The sequence below is a fragment of the Heliangelus exortis genome, chromosome Z (genome assembly GCF_036169615.1).
Source record: "Heliangelus exortis chromosome Z, bHelExo1.hap1, whole genome shotgun sequence".
Taxonomy (NCBI): Eukaryota; Metazoa; Chordata; class Aves; order Apodiformes; family Trochilidae; genus Heliangelus; species Heliangelus exortis.
The window spans coordinates 32,168,574-32,181,875 of NC_092454.1; the positions used below are offsets into that span (position 1 = coordinate 32,168,574).

The window sequence follows — 13,302 nt, forward strand, 5'->3', positions numbered from 1 at the left end:
GGCACAGTAAGTGTGTGTGCTTTCTGGTTTTGTTAGGTTTTGTTTGTTTGTTTGCCTGGTTGTTTTTTTTTTGTTTTAAACACAGGCACATTTTAACACAGAACTACATTAGACTATAGTTTATTAGTGCCTTCTTAAACATGCAGCATTTTTATGCTAGAAGTTTCTGTGGCTTTCCTTTCAATGGCTGGTTGACTTTAAATAATATTCTGTTTAAGAAAACTAATTTAACTTCTGCTTAAAGCGAATGAGATATATTAGCATGATTTATCATGCAACATGTTTTGTGTAAATGTATTTATGTATATATATATATCATGTGGGGATATATTCATTTTGACTAAGGCAGTAATGAGAGACTTCAGAAACTGTGGTGAAGTGTTAGGACAGCTGTTAGTGTTCTGGTTTACAAGCCAAATCTGTTCCCAGTCTTTTCTTCACAATTGGTGTATTAAATGTTTCCCCACTTGCTTCATCTAACTTGTCTTTCTTTCCTCTTCAGTGGAGATAGTTTCTGAATTCTCCAGGCTACACACTTCTTTCTCCCCCCTCCCACATCTGCTGCTTCCTTCCAGGTGTACTTTGATGTGACAGCACAGCCTAAGTCAAGCTGCAGGGCTCTTCAGTATAACATGGCCTTAAAAGTGAAGAAAAAGTTTTCAAATGAAGTGCTATGTATATGTAGTTTTAGAATAAAATATGAATTTTTAGAGTAAATCTTATCAATTTATATCTCAATCCCTTTATTGTTTATCTTCCATCCATTTTAATTCTGTATTTTGTTTCATTTTTACAGATATACTACATAATGGGAATAATATTCTTCTGTGTAGATTAGCATAAATGTGGCATCAGCCACACAAAGGGCAGACAGAACTCAGTGTGTTGGGGTTGAATGTTTACACTTTATATGGGTGGAGGGGGTAAGGGGAGAGGGCGGGGGTGGGAGGGGGGATCTGTTTGTTCTTCATCTTTTAAAGAAAAATTGCTTTTCCTTGGAAGCTGTCTGCACTGTTCAGGCCTTACCACTCTACCAAAGCAGCAGTGATCTTCTGAGTTGATCTCTACAGTGGCTTCTCTTGATTTTCATCAGGACTTGGCTGTGGGTGAGGAAAGTCTGCTTCTTCCATCATTGCTCCTTCTCTATATTAAGAAAGAAAATGTACCCTCTGTGCCCTGTCCACCCAATTCCCAAGCTCCCTCCCTCCCCTCTTGGCTGCATTAACTTAGTGTTTTTTTTCTCAGGCCTGGCACTAATTATGTACTTGGAGGGTGACCCTCCGAGGGTACCGCCCCATGAACTGCTGTAATTCAGGTCATCTTCTCCAGGACTCATCTCTGTACTTTGTCTATTTTCTCATCTTCTTTCTTCAGGGTAAGCAGTGTTTCCTTCATCCGTTCTGATCTGTAGCACTGTTTTTTTGCCTTTTCAATTTGTTAGTGTCCTCCCTAGCTGTGGGCCTAATGCTGGGTAGGAGATGGAGGTTGCAGAAGCAATTAGCAGCCATCTGTGTGAAGTTGAACTGTTCAGTTTTCACTGTGGCATTTGCAGAATTTTCTCTGGCAAGCCAGGGGAAAATAAGCAAACCTGCTTGTTTATTTTAGTGGTCCAGGCTGAGTGATGGTGAATGGGTAACTGGTAGCACTCAAATTACAGGTGGCTAGACTTTGCCCTCAGCTACATTTTGATGAGAGGTGCTTGTGCTTAATATGCAAGTGGCAGAGATGAGATGGACAAAATATTGGCCGCTCATTTAACCAAAAGTTGCCTCAAGTCTTTTTGGCCTTCTTTGTGTTCATGTCCTCTAAAAAGCTTCCATCTCTGAATTGTATTTGGGAAATCATGGTTAGCTTTCATAAGAGCAGCTTTTCCTATTGTTTGTGCTAGGTTCTTCCTCGTGATAGTCTTACCAGGCTGTTTGTCTACACAGGGTAAGAGGGGTTGCTCTTTGAGAGTCACTCACTTAGCTGTCGTGAAGTACTGATGTGCCCAGGCCAGTCAGTTCTGAGCTAATAGAGTTTTCTCTACAACCCCTCCACTGTTTAAAAGGCAATTGGAGGTTTCTTGCTTTTGTTAATGATGAACGAAGAGAGTTGCTATAGACAGGCACCTATTCTCTTTCTGTCACTTTTATCCACTTAACGACCAGGTTTCTACTAATGAACTGTTGGCCACACGTGCATTTCCTGAGCACAGCACAAATACATGCAGGAAGGTTGTTATTGTAATGTATTTCTGGTTTAATTTTGCTGTGTTTAACCTTTCCTTCTAGGAAATATTGTTAGAAAAGTTGATGTATTAACTCACTAGTATATCCAATGGAGGATTCAATGAAATACATATTTAAATATTTTTAAGTTACAGTAAAATTACACGTGTGTGTGAGCTTGTGTTTGAGTCTGGTCACACGGGGCAGTTGTTTCTATTTGTACAGAAGCGGAAGGTTGTGATTATTACAGCTTACACCATTTCAGGCTATTTTGGGTGAACAACATTTATAGAAGATAGCTTTATCACATGAAACTTGCTTGTAAGCAATTTAAAATTAATCATCACCTTGTTTTCTTGCCTCTAAAGATGGTAAAATGCATGATTTAAGTAGAAACCATTTTGCAGTTAAGGGTAAGCAGGTGGATAAACATGGTTGCATTAAGCATATCATAAATGTAAATTTAAAGTGCTATTTACAGACTTGAGTTGATGCAGTTTCTAGCACTACAACATATTTAAATGTCCTATTTAATTTTCCTCAAAAAGCACTGAGTTATGTCATAGATTATTATTATCAAACATGCTTCATCTTGTATGCAGCATTACTATTTCACTTCATAATGCCATGTAGAAGAGTAAGATGCCTTTTTCAACAGGAGCCACCTTTTGTTTTCTACCAGGGATATTTTTCATCCTGCTGTCAAATCATTTTCACAGTTTTAATACTAATGTAGAAAACCTTTGTTTAAAAATAGGATTGGTTTGAGAACACCAATATGAATCAGACAATAAAATTGCTTGCTAAAAGAACTCTTCTTCTATGATGATTTTAAATGCTCATAATTAAAGACCGTGTTGTCTATCCTGCAAGCCATTCTGTTTCATTCAGTGAATGTTATAGCACCTGTTTGACTACACATCCTTGGCAGGAGAAGTGCTTGAGTGCAGGTTTCCTAGTATTTAACTCTTGGACAGTTCTTGACCATTCACAGAGCTGCCTGCAGTCCCTTAATTAGAAACAGAAGTCCTAAATGAAAAGAATGATTAGAACACTGTTAATGGTTCAACTGCTAATTGCAAATTTCTCACTCTATTTTGAAGTTCAGTTCAGCACAATTTTTTTTTTTTTTTTTTTTTTTTTGTATGCATGAAAAAAGCAAATTTCTAAATTGTTGGTACACAAGTGATTACACAGTATGATGAAATAGTATGTTCTTTCAGCTTGAAAGATGTCTGTTCCTTACAGTAACATTTTTTCTGGAAGATACATAAGCAGAAGACTTGTAAAGGATTTTAAGAGTCTTTCTATCCATGTGTGTGTGTGTGTGTGTGTGTGTATACTCCCATCTGCACTTGATTATCATTGTAGGAATGTTCTAAAACTAATGAAACTGTACTTCTGAATCATTTACTTAAGGTCTGCTGAATTTTTTAAAAAGCTACCTTTTTTTTTTTTCTTCAGCAAATGCCTGGCCTGCAGGGAAAGAGCCCCTTGGGCAATGAATTTAAAATTTTAATAGGCTTTTTTTCCATCTGTACATATAAAGATGGGCAAAAACTGTCCCAGAAAATGCCTGCTTCTACCTAATCACAGTTAATATAATTGCCTGAAAAATATTTTAATATTTTTCATCTTTTTAATAGTACTTCTTGTTGGTTGCTTATTGGGATTAACTTTGGATTGTAGGATGATTTAGGTTGGAAAAGACTTTTAAGACCCTCTAGTACAACTGTAAACCATGTTCCCTAAGTGCCACATCTACTCATCTTTTAAGCATAATCTTTTTAAACTTAAGAAAACAACATTACTTGTGAGAGTTTCTGTCGTTTTAGAAAGCACAGCAGAAACATAATCAGCATCTGGACAACCAGGTTTCTGCTGTTATATATTTTGATTTCTGGAGATTGTCTTTTCCCGTTTCTCCACCTTCCCTCAGTACGTACCTCATGAACTTACAGATGTATCTTTGTTTTGATGTTCATCAGGTCAACATTTTCATTCTCTTCTTTTCTCAAACTTCAGTTGTTCTTACTGCCTTAAAACATCTTCCTTTCTTACAACACTTCTGCCTACTGCAGCTCTCTCTGATTACATTCTCATTTACTGGCTTTCTTTAGTCCTTTGTTCACCTGCATCATTCCAATAAAATTGTCTTTAAGGCTTTAGTAGCCTTCTTCTTGTCAAAAAGAGTATTATATACAGTTATGTATATTAAAAAATCCAATATTACAGATTCAGTTTGTGTCTAGAGTAATTGTTCTTAAGTAAGTGAATTGTTCCTTAAACCATATTCACTGCATTTTGATTCACTTCACAGAGCAGTCTAAGATCAATCCTAGCAGACAGTGGGTCCACAGGACCAGCCCAGGACTAGCTGTTCATGTTAGAAGCTGCTGGAAGCATACAGTGCAGATGTCAGATCTTCACTGCTGGCTCTCAGTCTACAGATGCCTTTCTGCTGGTGCACAGTGCTTCCTAATGCAGAAACAGTCCCTGCTGCTTCATGGTCTGTTGCTTCTCTGGGCTTTGCTGCTCCTTTGTTCACTCCTTCAGTTTTGCCTGTTTCTGTATCTGGGACTTGGTTCACCCACAACCCAACCCCGGGTTCACCCACGTCTAGCCTCCACCCAGCCTTGCTTGCACCCAAGTTTTCCAGTAGTCTGCTCTTTTATGGCCTTAAGCTGTGTCAGAAGCTGATCCTGTCTTCACTTGACTGTCACAACTTCTTGTGCTGTGTTACTGCCAGGATGCTTTCCTTGTGAAGTAAGTATCTGTTTTATGGGCTTTCCCATTCCATGTAGAGACTGTATGTCATTCTTCCCTTTTGAAGCACTCCACACCATTGCACCTGTCTGGATATTTTTTTTCTGAAACAGTTTTCACTGGGAACACCATTTGATCATTTCATCAATGGTCAGATCAAAAAGCCTCTGCAACTGTTCACATGTTGTATCTTCTGTGTGTATCGGTGTCACAGATGAAGTGTGGGATCTCCATTTCAGAAAACTGAGAGAAATACAGGCTAGAGCTTTCTTCTTCAATCAGTATACTGCATATTACTTTAGTTGTACAGGAAGTGCTGTGTATTTTTTGCTTTTGGCCATATCCTTGCAGTGTGTTTTTGGTGTATACTAGTTGATGGTGACATTGGATTTTTATGACAAAATCAGGTGGCTTTTCCAAGTGTCCTTGTAAGGGTTCATGTAACGGTGTTAAGGAAGGTCCAAGCAGACATACATGTATGTTAAAATAATGTTTCTAGCAACTTCACTTGTAAGGTAAATTCAGAAGTTGGATCTGTGCTTAAGAACTGAGGGTTGCAGTATACTGTAAACATTATCTAGACTTATCTGAATACAACGTTCAACATTATGGAGAAAACTTGCCTCTTGAAGGTATTATACTTGAAAACAAATGCTTCTGCATTGAGGCTTGTTTTCTTTAGGAAGCTGGTAAAAGCTCAGCTGAGATACAGGAGAAATCCTTGACCTTTCTGAGCTACATGCACTTAGAGGATTAGCTAATATTAGCTGCATTTCTATTTGCTTGTTGTACAAGTAGTATTCTCTATATTACCCAGCCTTACAGCACTGAATCCCAAGTTTTTTCCAGGTGACTCACTTCTGGCTACAAACTCTGTTTCTGCTGTTTAATTACCTTCTGTTTGCTAATGCCATTTCATGTTCCTGGTTTGTAAGTTTTTCTGGGGCAGGGCTCTTTTTCTGATAAGAAATCAGTGCTGGATTTGTAGACTTGCTAGTAACACGAGTTCACAGAGCTGTAAGATGCAAAGTATGACTATATCAATGTATGCAACTGGAAATTTCTTAGAATGTAAATTTATATCCAATCTAGGCAATCGGTATGCCTGCAGAATAGAAATTAAATGCTGGCATCAGAGGAGCAGCTATGGTATTTGGTGGCTTTTTTAATCTCCTTTCTATTCCAGGTGTATGCTTGCAAATACAAATGCAAAAGTCACCCATCCCCAGTGAAAGCTCACAGACACAAAACCATACAGTTTTCATTGCTTAATAAACTACTTTTTTCTTTCTTTCTTTCTTTCTTTCTTTCTTCTTTCTTTCTTTCTTTCTTTCTTTCTTTCTTTCTTTCTTTCTTTCTTTCTTTCTTCTCTTTCTTTCTTTCTTTCTTCTTTCTTTCTTTCTTTCTTCTTTCTTTCTTTCTTTCTTTCTTTCTTTCTTTCTTTCTTCTTTCTTTCTTTCTTTCTTTCTTTCTTTCTTTCTTTCTTTCCTTTCTTTCTCTCTTTCTCCTCTTTCTCTCTTTCTTTCTTTCGGTTTCTTTCTTTCCTTCTTTCTTCTTTCTTTCTTTCTTTCTTTCTTTCTTTCTTTCTTTCTTTCTTTCTTTTCTTTCTTTCTTTCTTTCTTTCTTTCTTTCTTTCTTTCTTTCTTTCTTTCTTTCTTCTTCTTTCTTTCTTTCTTTCTTCTTTCTTTCTTTCTTTCTTTCTTTCTTTCCTTTTCTTTCTTTCTTTCTTTCTTCTTTCTTTCTTTCTTTCTTTCTTTCTTTCTTTCTTTTCTTCTTTCTTTCTTTCTTTCTTTCTTTCTTTCTTTCTTTCTTCTTCTTTCTTTCTTTCTTTCTTTTCTTTCTTTCTTTCTTTCTTTCTTTCTTTCTTTCTTTCTTTCTTTCTTTCTTTCTTTCTTTCTTTCTTTCTTTCTTTCTTTCTTCTTTCTTTCTTTCTTTCTTTCTTTCTTCTTTCTTTCTTTCCTTTCTTTCTCTCTTTCTCCCTCCCTTCCTCCCTTCCTCCCTTCCTCCCTTCCTCCCTTCCTCCCTTCCTCCCTTCCTCCCTTCCTCCCTTCCTCCCTTCCTCCTTCCTCCCTTCCTCCCTTCCTCCCTTCTTCCTTCCTTCCTTCCTTCCTTCCTTCCTTCCTTCCTTCCTTCCTTCCTTCCTTCCTTCCTTCCTTCCTTCCTTCCTTCCTTCCTTCCTTCCTTCCTTCCTTCCTTCCTTCCTTCCTTCCTTCCTTCCTTCCTTCCTTCCTTCCTTCCTTCCTTCCTTCCTTCCTTCCTTCCTTCCTTCCTTCCTTCCTTCCTTCCTTCCTTCCTTCCTTCCTTCCTTCCTTCTTCCTTCCTTCCTTCCTTCCTTCCTTCCTTCCTTCCTTCCTTTCCTTCCTTTCCTTCCTTTCCTTCCTTTCCTTCCTTTCCTTCCTTTCTTCCTTTCCTTCCTTTCCTTCCTTTCCTTTCTCTCTTCCTTTCTTTCCTTTCTCTCTTCCTTTCTTTCCTTTCTTCTTTCTTTTTCCCCCCTCTTTCCTTTTGCCATTGGCACAGAAAAAATGCTCAGAAAATAACATACTAAAAGAATCAGAGAAATGGAAGGGGTCATCCACTGCTGTGTATGTTTCAAGCAAGTTTGGTTTGGGTCTTTTCTCAACATCTGTTCCACCACCCATTCTCACCTCACAAGAATGTTTGTGTATATATGTATCTACAGAGGGTGCTGAAGGTATGTTAAGCTATTTGTTCAAGCTGGCTTTGCAGCAGCATAAAAGAATTTTGAAAGTCAATGACAAGGAAAAAACCTCAAAAGTAACAGGAAGCAACAGTGCCATACTTAGATTTTTGGGTGATGTTTAATTAATACTCATTAGAATTCCTATTTTCTAAAAACCGCTAAGGAAAAAAGTCATTAGTATGGGAAATGTAAATACTTTTACTGAACATTAATGAAAAAAAACGCCTTTCTGTACTGTGTTAAAGCATTTTTTGTAAAATGTGATTTTTAAGAAAAAGTATAAACTTGAAATTACTGAATATTGACCTGTTAGTCACAGGTCATTGTTAACAGTTGTTATCTCCTGGCCGTGCTGGAGATCGTTTGATTTGTATTGAAAGGCATGATTTGCATAGGAGTTTTACAGTATTGTTTAAGGAGGCTTTAGTGTTAAAGGCTATCCACAAGGGACCAGACATGGTGTGATGGAAGATAATACAATATTTGCCATGAGTTGGTCATTTGTGAATTCTTTTCTGAGTGTTTCTGAAAGCAGAAAGTAGTGCTTCAAGTTTGTTAGTTTATTCTGTTCTTAGGATTTTGCTTCTGAATCTACAGATTTCTTTTTTTTTTTTTTTTTTTTTTTTGGGGTTTTTTTTTTGCTTGTTTCTTTATGGCATCTGGATTTAGTTACTGGGTACTGCCTCACCAGTGCAAAGGAGGAAGTACTGTACTGTACTTTGAACATCAAAATATGTAGAAATTACTGTTTTAATGTTTTCTGCTGAGTTTTGTACTCACTGTACTACACGGTTTTGTAGACCAGAAGTTTCATACCTTTGCTGATATCTGTGTGTGGTTTTCTGTTTTGATTTATATCTTAAAAGCATAATTTAAAAAATATATATATATATATCTATCTACAAGCTGGTCTAGCAGAGTTGCAGTAGAACCATGGAGGAATCCAGAGGGACAGAAGGTTTTTCACTGTATCCTATAGCTGTACAACTCCTGCACAAATCTATAAATTTTGTTTAAAAAAGTATGTTCCTCTAGATTGACCAGTATTTTATATTATTTGTTAGTTTTATTTTTGCATATTTGTGTACACGTTCTTCATTATACTCTTTCCCAGAAGTTTTGAGCACTATGATAATTAATTATGCCTTCTTTAGTAAACAAGTGATTTGAACAAGTGATTTAACTATCAAACTTAAAATAATATTTTTTTTTTATTTTATTTTCCCACAAAAATAGATAATATACCTGAGAAAATCTCCTGAAGATGTGTACAGGCTTATATTGGCAGGAAGCATTTCATATCCTCCTTTCAGGTAAATAACAAGTTAGAAATGTCTATACCTTGATATTTTGAAGAAGAATGTAACATTGAGCAGTATTAATTTGGTGGTGTTCTTGGCTGAAATTTTAACATGTGACACATTCACTGCCTGAGCTTTATGTGCAGACTGCTGATCAGAGGTGTTAGCAGTGGGTACTGAAGTGTACTGACAGAAACTGAAGGATCCATGCTGCTTTGTATGCACTCCTGTTGACTTTTTTGATTTACCTTGCTTCTCAGTTGGCAATCTGATTTTGTGCTGGTTAACAGTCAATTTTATGAAAATACCTGTCATTTGTCACAAATGGCTTCTAATACTAGTTCTAGAACTTCAATTTTCCCTCTTGTTGAATATTTCCAGCAACCTGCAAATGTTTTTGTGCATACCAGATAACAGAAAACCAGCTAACCTCATATGACTTAATGTAACTTTAAAGTATTTCTTTTTACCAATGAGGAAATGTGTAAAACCATTGTTTCATAGCTACTTGGCCCTGAGTGAATGTGAGCCTTGCTGTTTCAGACCACAGATTTCTCTTTGTGGTATATGCTGTGCTGCTTAATGTAGCAAATAAAGTTGATCTGTCACACAGAGGAAAAACTTCATAATTTCTTCCAAACAAGAGTTTCTAAAAGTTGGACTAGAGGAACATTCCATTGGCTGCCAATATGCAAAAAATATGGCCAAAACTTTTTAGGAGGCAAGCTCCAGATATATTGCTATAGCATAATTGATTCACTCCTTACTTGTTTAGATTTTCTAGCTCTCATGCCAAGAGATTGGCTTTTGATGATTTGAATTTCTATTACTTCCCCTCCCTGCCACCACCATAGTATAACGTTGGAGTGGCATGCCCCTTTATTTGCATACTTCCATCATTGCATTTCCCACTTCTAAATTCCATTTTTATATTTCCAGAACAAAAGTCCTCTTTAGGAAGTCTCTAAAGCTTGTTTGTAAATATTGTAAAGGTGTATGTGGTTGGTGGAGTAGCATTTCACTCAGGTCATATACCAAATTCCTAGACTATCACTTCAACAGCAATACTGAAGGAAATGCAAAGATATGTTTTATGTATGACTATTGAGAGCTGACTTCTGAAGGCTTCTCCAGCCTCAGGGATAAAGAATATAGTCTGCTCGAGTGTCTGCAAACTTGACCATTTTCTTGAGTTTACTAGTGCAACTAAATCTGGTGCAAACACAGGAATTCAGATGATGTTAATGACGAACAGATGTTTGTCTGGCCTCCGCCTCCTTTAAGATCTTAATCTCTGCAAAAAAACCCAGCCTTCCCATGGAAAATTACTTAAGGTTATTATCAATTCAAAAACATTTCCTAGCAGGATGCAAAGATTCTTTTTTTCAGTCACCCAGAGTGAAAAAATGGTTTCTGATGTTCAGAGTGTGCTTCAGTCTGTGCCCATTCCCCTAGTCCCATCAATGGGCAGCACTGAAAAGAGCCTGCACTTACCTTTAAGGCACTTACATACATTGATAACATCCTCCTCAGCTGCCTCTTCTTCAGGGTGAACAGTTCCAGCTCTCTCTGCCTTTCCACGTGAGATGCTTCAGTCCCTTAATCATATTTGCAGCCCTTTGCTGGGCCTCTCCAGCTATGCACTGCTCCCTTCTGCACTGGGGAGTACCAGTGCTGAAGAGGGGGGAAAGATCACTGCCTTAAACCTACTGGCAATACTTTGATGTCCAAATACCATTAGCATTCTTTGTAGCAGCACAAGTTGCTGACTCATGTGCCACTTGTGTCCGATAGAACACCCAAGTCCTTTCCTGAGAAGCTGTTTTCCAGCCGGGCAGGCTCCTGTGTGCACTGGTGCCTGTGGTTGTTCCTCCCTAGGTACAGAATGTTACATTTCTCCTTGTTGAATTCATGAGGCTCCTATCAGCCTGTGGAGGACCCTCTGGTGTGTCAGCCCCTCCTCCCACTTTTGTGTCATCAGCAAACTTGCTGAGGGAAATTTCTGCCTCTTTATCTAGATCATTAATGAAGATGCTGAACAATATCAAACACAGTATTGACTCCTGGAGTACCCTGCTAGTTCCTGGCATCTAACTAGACTTTGTGCTACTGACCACGAACTTCTGGACCTGGCCATTCACCCAGTCAAATCCACCTGTCTGCTTGAGCAGCCCACACATCACTAGCTTGTTACAGAGATATTGTCAAAGGTCTTACTGAAGAAGTTCAAGCAGAAAACATCCACTGCTGTCCCCTCATCTACAGAACAATAGTTTCCTTTTAGAAATTTATTATATTGATCAAGCATGAATTTGCCTTTGTGAATCCATACTGACTGCTCCTTATTATTTTCTTTTCTTAATATGCCTGGAAATTGTTTCCAAGACTAGTTGCTCCATCAGCTCTCTGGGGACTGAAATGACACTCACTCTGTCCTGTAGTACCCTGGGGATTCTTTCTTGCTCCTTTTGAACTTGAGGGTGACATTTTCTTTCTGCCATTCTCAGACATCTCTTCCAGTTGCCATGATTAATCAGATTGTTGAGAGTGGTCTTGCAATGACATCAACCAGCTTCCTCAGCAGTCATGGGTGCATCCCATCAATGCCTGTGGACCTAGGGTGTCCATTTTACAGAAGTGTTCCTTGACATGATCCTCTTCCATCAATAGTGTATCTTTCTTACTCATTTTATGATCTTGCTGGTAAAGACTGAGACAAAGAAGGCACTTAGTACCGCAGCCATTTCCACGTCCTTTATACCCAGATTCTCTGTCTCATTGAGCAGTGGGTCCACATGTTTCCTAATCTTCCTATTGTCATCTATGTATGTGCAGAAGCAGTCTGTGTTTCTTTGACAACTTTGGATGAGGGACTCAACTTCATTGGGCTTTAACTTTCTGAACTTCTGAACCCTGGATGTTCGGACAGTGTCTCTATTTTCCTCCCAGGCTGCCTCCCATTTTTTCCACCCTCTCTCCTGTAAAATTCTGAGTTTGGCCAGGAGTTCCTTGATGATTCACACAGGCCTCTGGCCATTTTTGCTTGCATTATATTCATAGGGATTGACTGCTCTTAAGCTTGTAGGGGGTGATCTTTGAACCAGCTGTCTTTGGCTCCTCCTCCTCCTATGGCCTTATCCCATGAACCTTTTCCAAGCAGATCTTTGAAGAGGCCAAAGTCTGCTCTCCTGAAGCCCAGGATAGTGAGCTTGCTTTTCATCCTCCTCACTGCCCTCAGGATCCTGAACTCCACCATCTCATAGGCACTGCAGCCAAGGCTTCCTTGCAGCTTTCACATCCCCAGTGAGCAACTCCTTGTGGAGGATCTTGAGGTCCAGTCGAGCAGCATTCCTGAATTGGCTTCTGTATCACTTGAAGGAGGAAGTTGTTACCAGTTCACTACAAGAACGTTTTGGATTGGGATGTCCTGCTATGTTGTCCCCACAGATATTGGAGTGGTCCAAGCTCCCCAGAACTAGGGCCTGTGATCATGAGGCTTCTCCAGTCTGTCTGTAGAGGGCCTGATTCACTTGATCTTCCTGGTCAGGTGCCCTAACAGACATACACTGCAATATCACTTTAAACTGTCCCCTCTTTTACCTGAATAGAGTTCTGTTATATCCTTTTTCTGCTGATTTTTCTCCCTACCTTTCACAATGATTCTTCAGGGAATAAAAGGATAAAGAAATTATAGAGACACCCATACAGGTTCTTCAGAAGTTCTTCCTTCTCTCAGTTTAAATTTGAACATGATTTGTGGAGTCATTTTATTGAAATATACGTTTTTTTGAACATTAATGATGCTCTGCTGATGAGGACTGCATGGTCTCAAAAGAAGGTGCTCTGCCAAGAGATACTCTTCTTTGATGTAGATTCAGTTTAGTTTTATTTGATTTTTACTTGGCTGTGGTATTCCTGTAGCATGTTTATTCTACAGTGCTTATGAAATCTACTAACAGTCACTTACTAAGACGATGTCATTCTTGGATCAACAATATTTTAAAAACTGGAGTCAAATGAAGGGCTTTTAAGGAAAATCAGTTTATCCTCATGTTTAGGCATAGACTATTTTATGTATCTTAAAGAAGGTCTTTCAATATATCTATTCAAATGTGTATCTTGACAATTTCATTAAGATGCTGTATACACACAGAATGCATAGGCATGGCATCTTCTTTTCATTTGTTTTAAAGGGAGTTTGAAGACAAAATTGGACTTTTTCAAATGTGTTTCAAAACTTTCTAAGAGTGTATGCTAAAATATGATACTAATTTAGCTTTTGCCAAAAGCCGTTTGTATTTTCTGTTCTGTGTTGACATGAATA

The 13,302-nt window shown here is 38.3% G+C and overlaps 1 protein-coding gene across 11 annotated transcripts in view; it reads left to right on the plus strand.

The window, feature by feature from the left end:
- CDC14B (cell division cycle 14B) overlaps positions 1-13,302 on the plus strand; it is a 46,843-nt gene that overhangs the window by 14,028 nt on the left and 19,513 nt on the right. For all 11 annotated transcript variants that reach the window (XR_011723298.1, XR_011723297.1, XR_011723299.1 and 8 more), the window contains exon 5: positions 8,914-8,990. Coding sequence is in view for 7 of the 11 variants with exons in the window: in XM_071731067.1 (XP_071587168.1) it covers positions 8,914-8,990 (77 nt within the window). In the remaining 4 variants the exon portion in view is untranslated. The remainder of the gene's footprint in view (positions 1-8,913; positions 8,991-13,302) is intronic.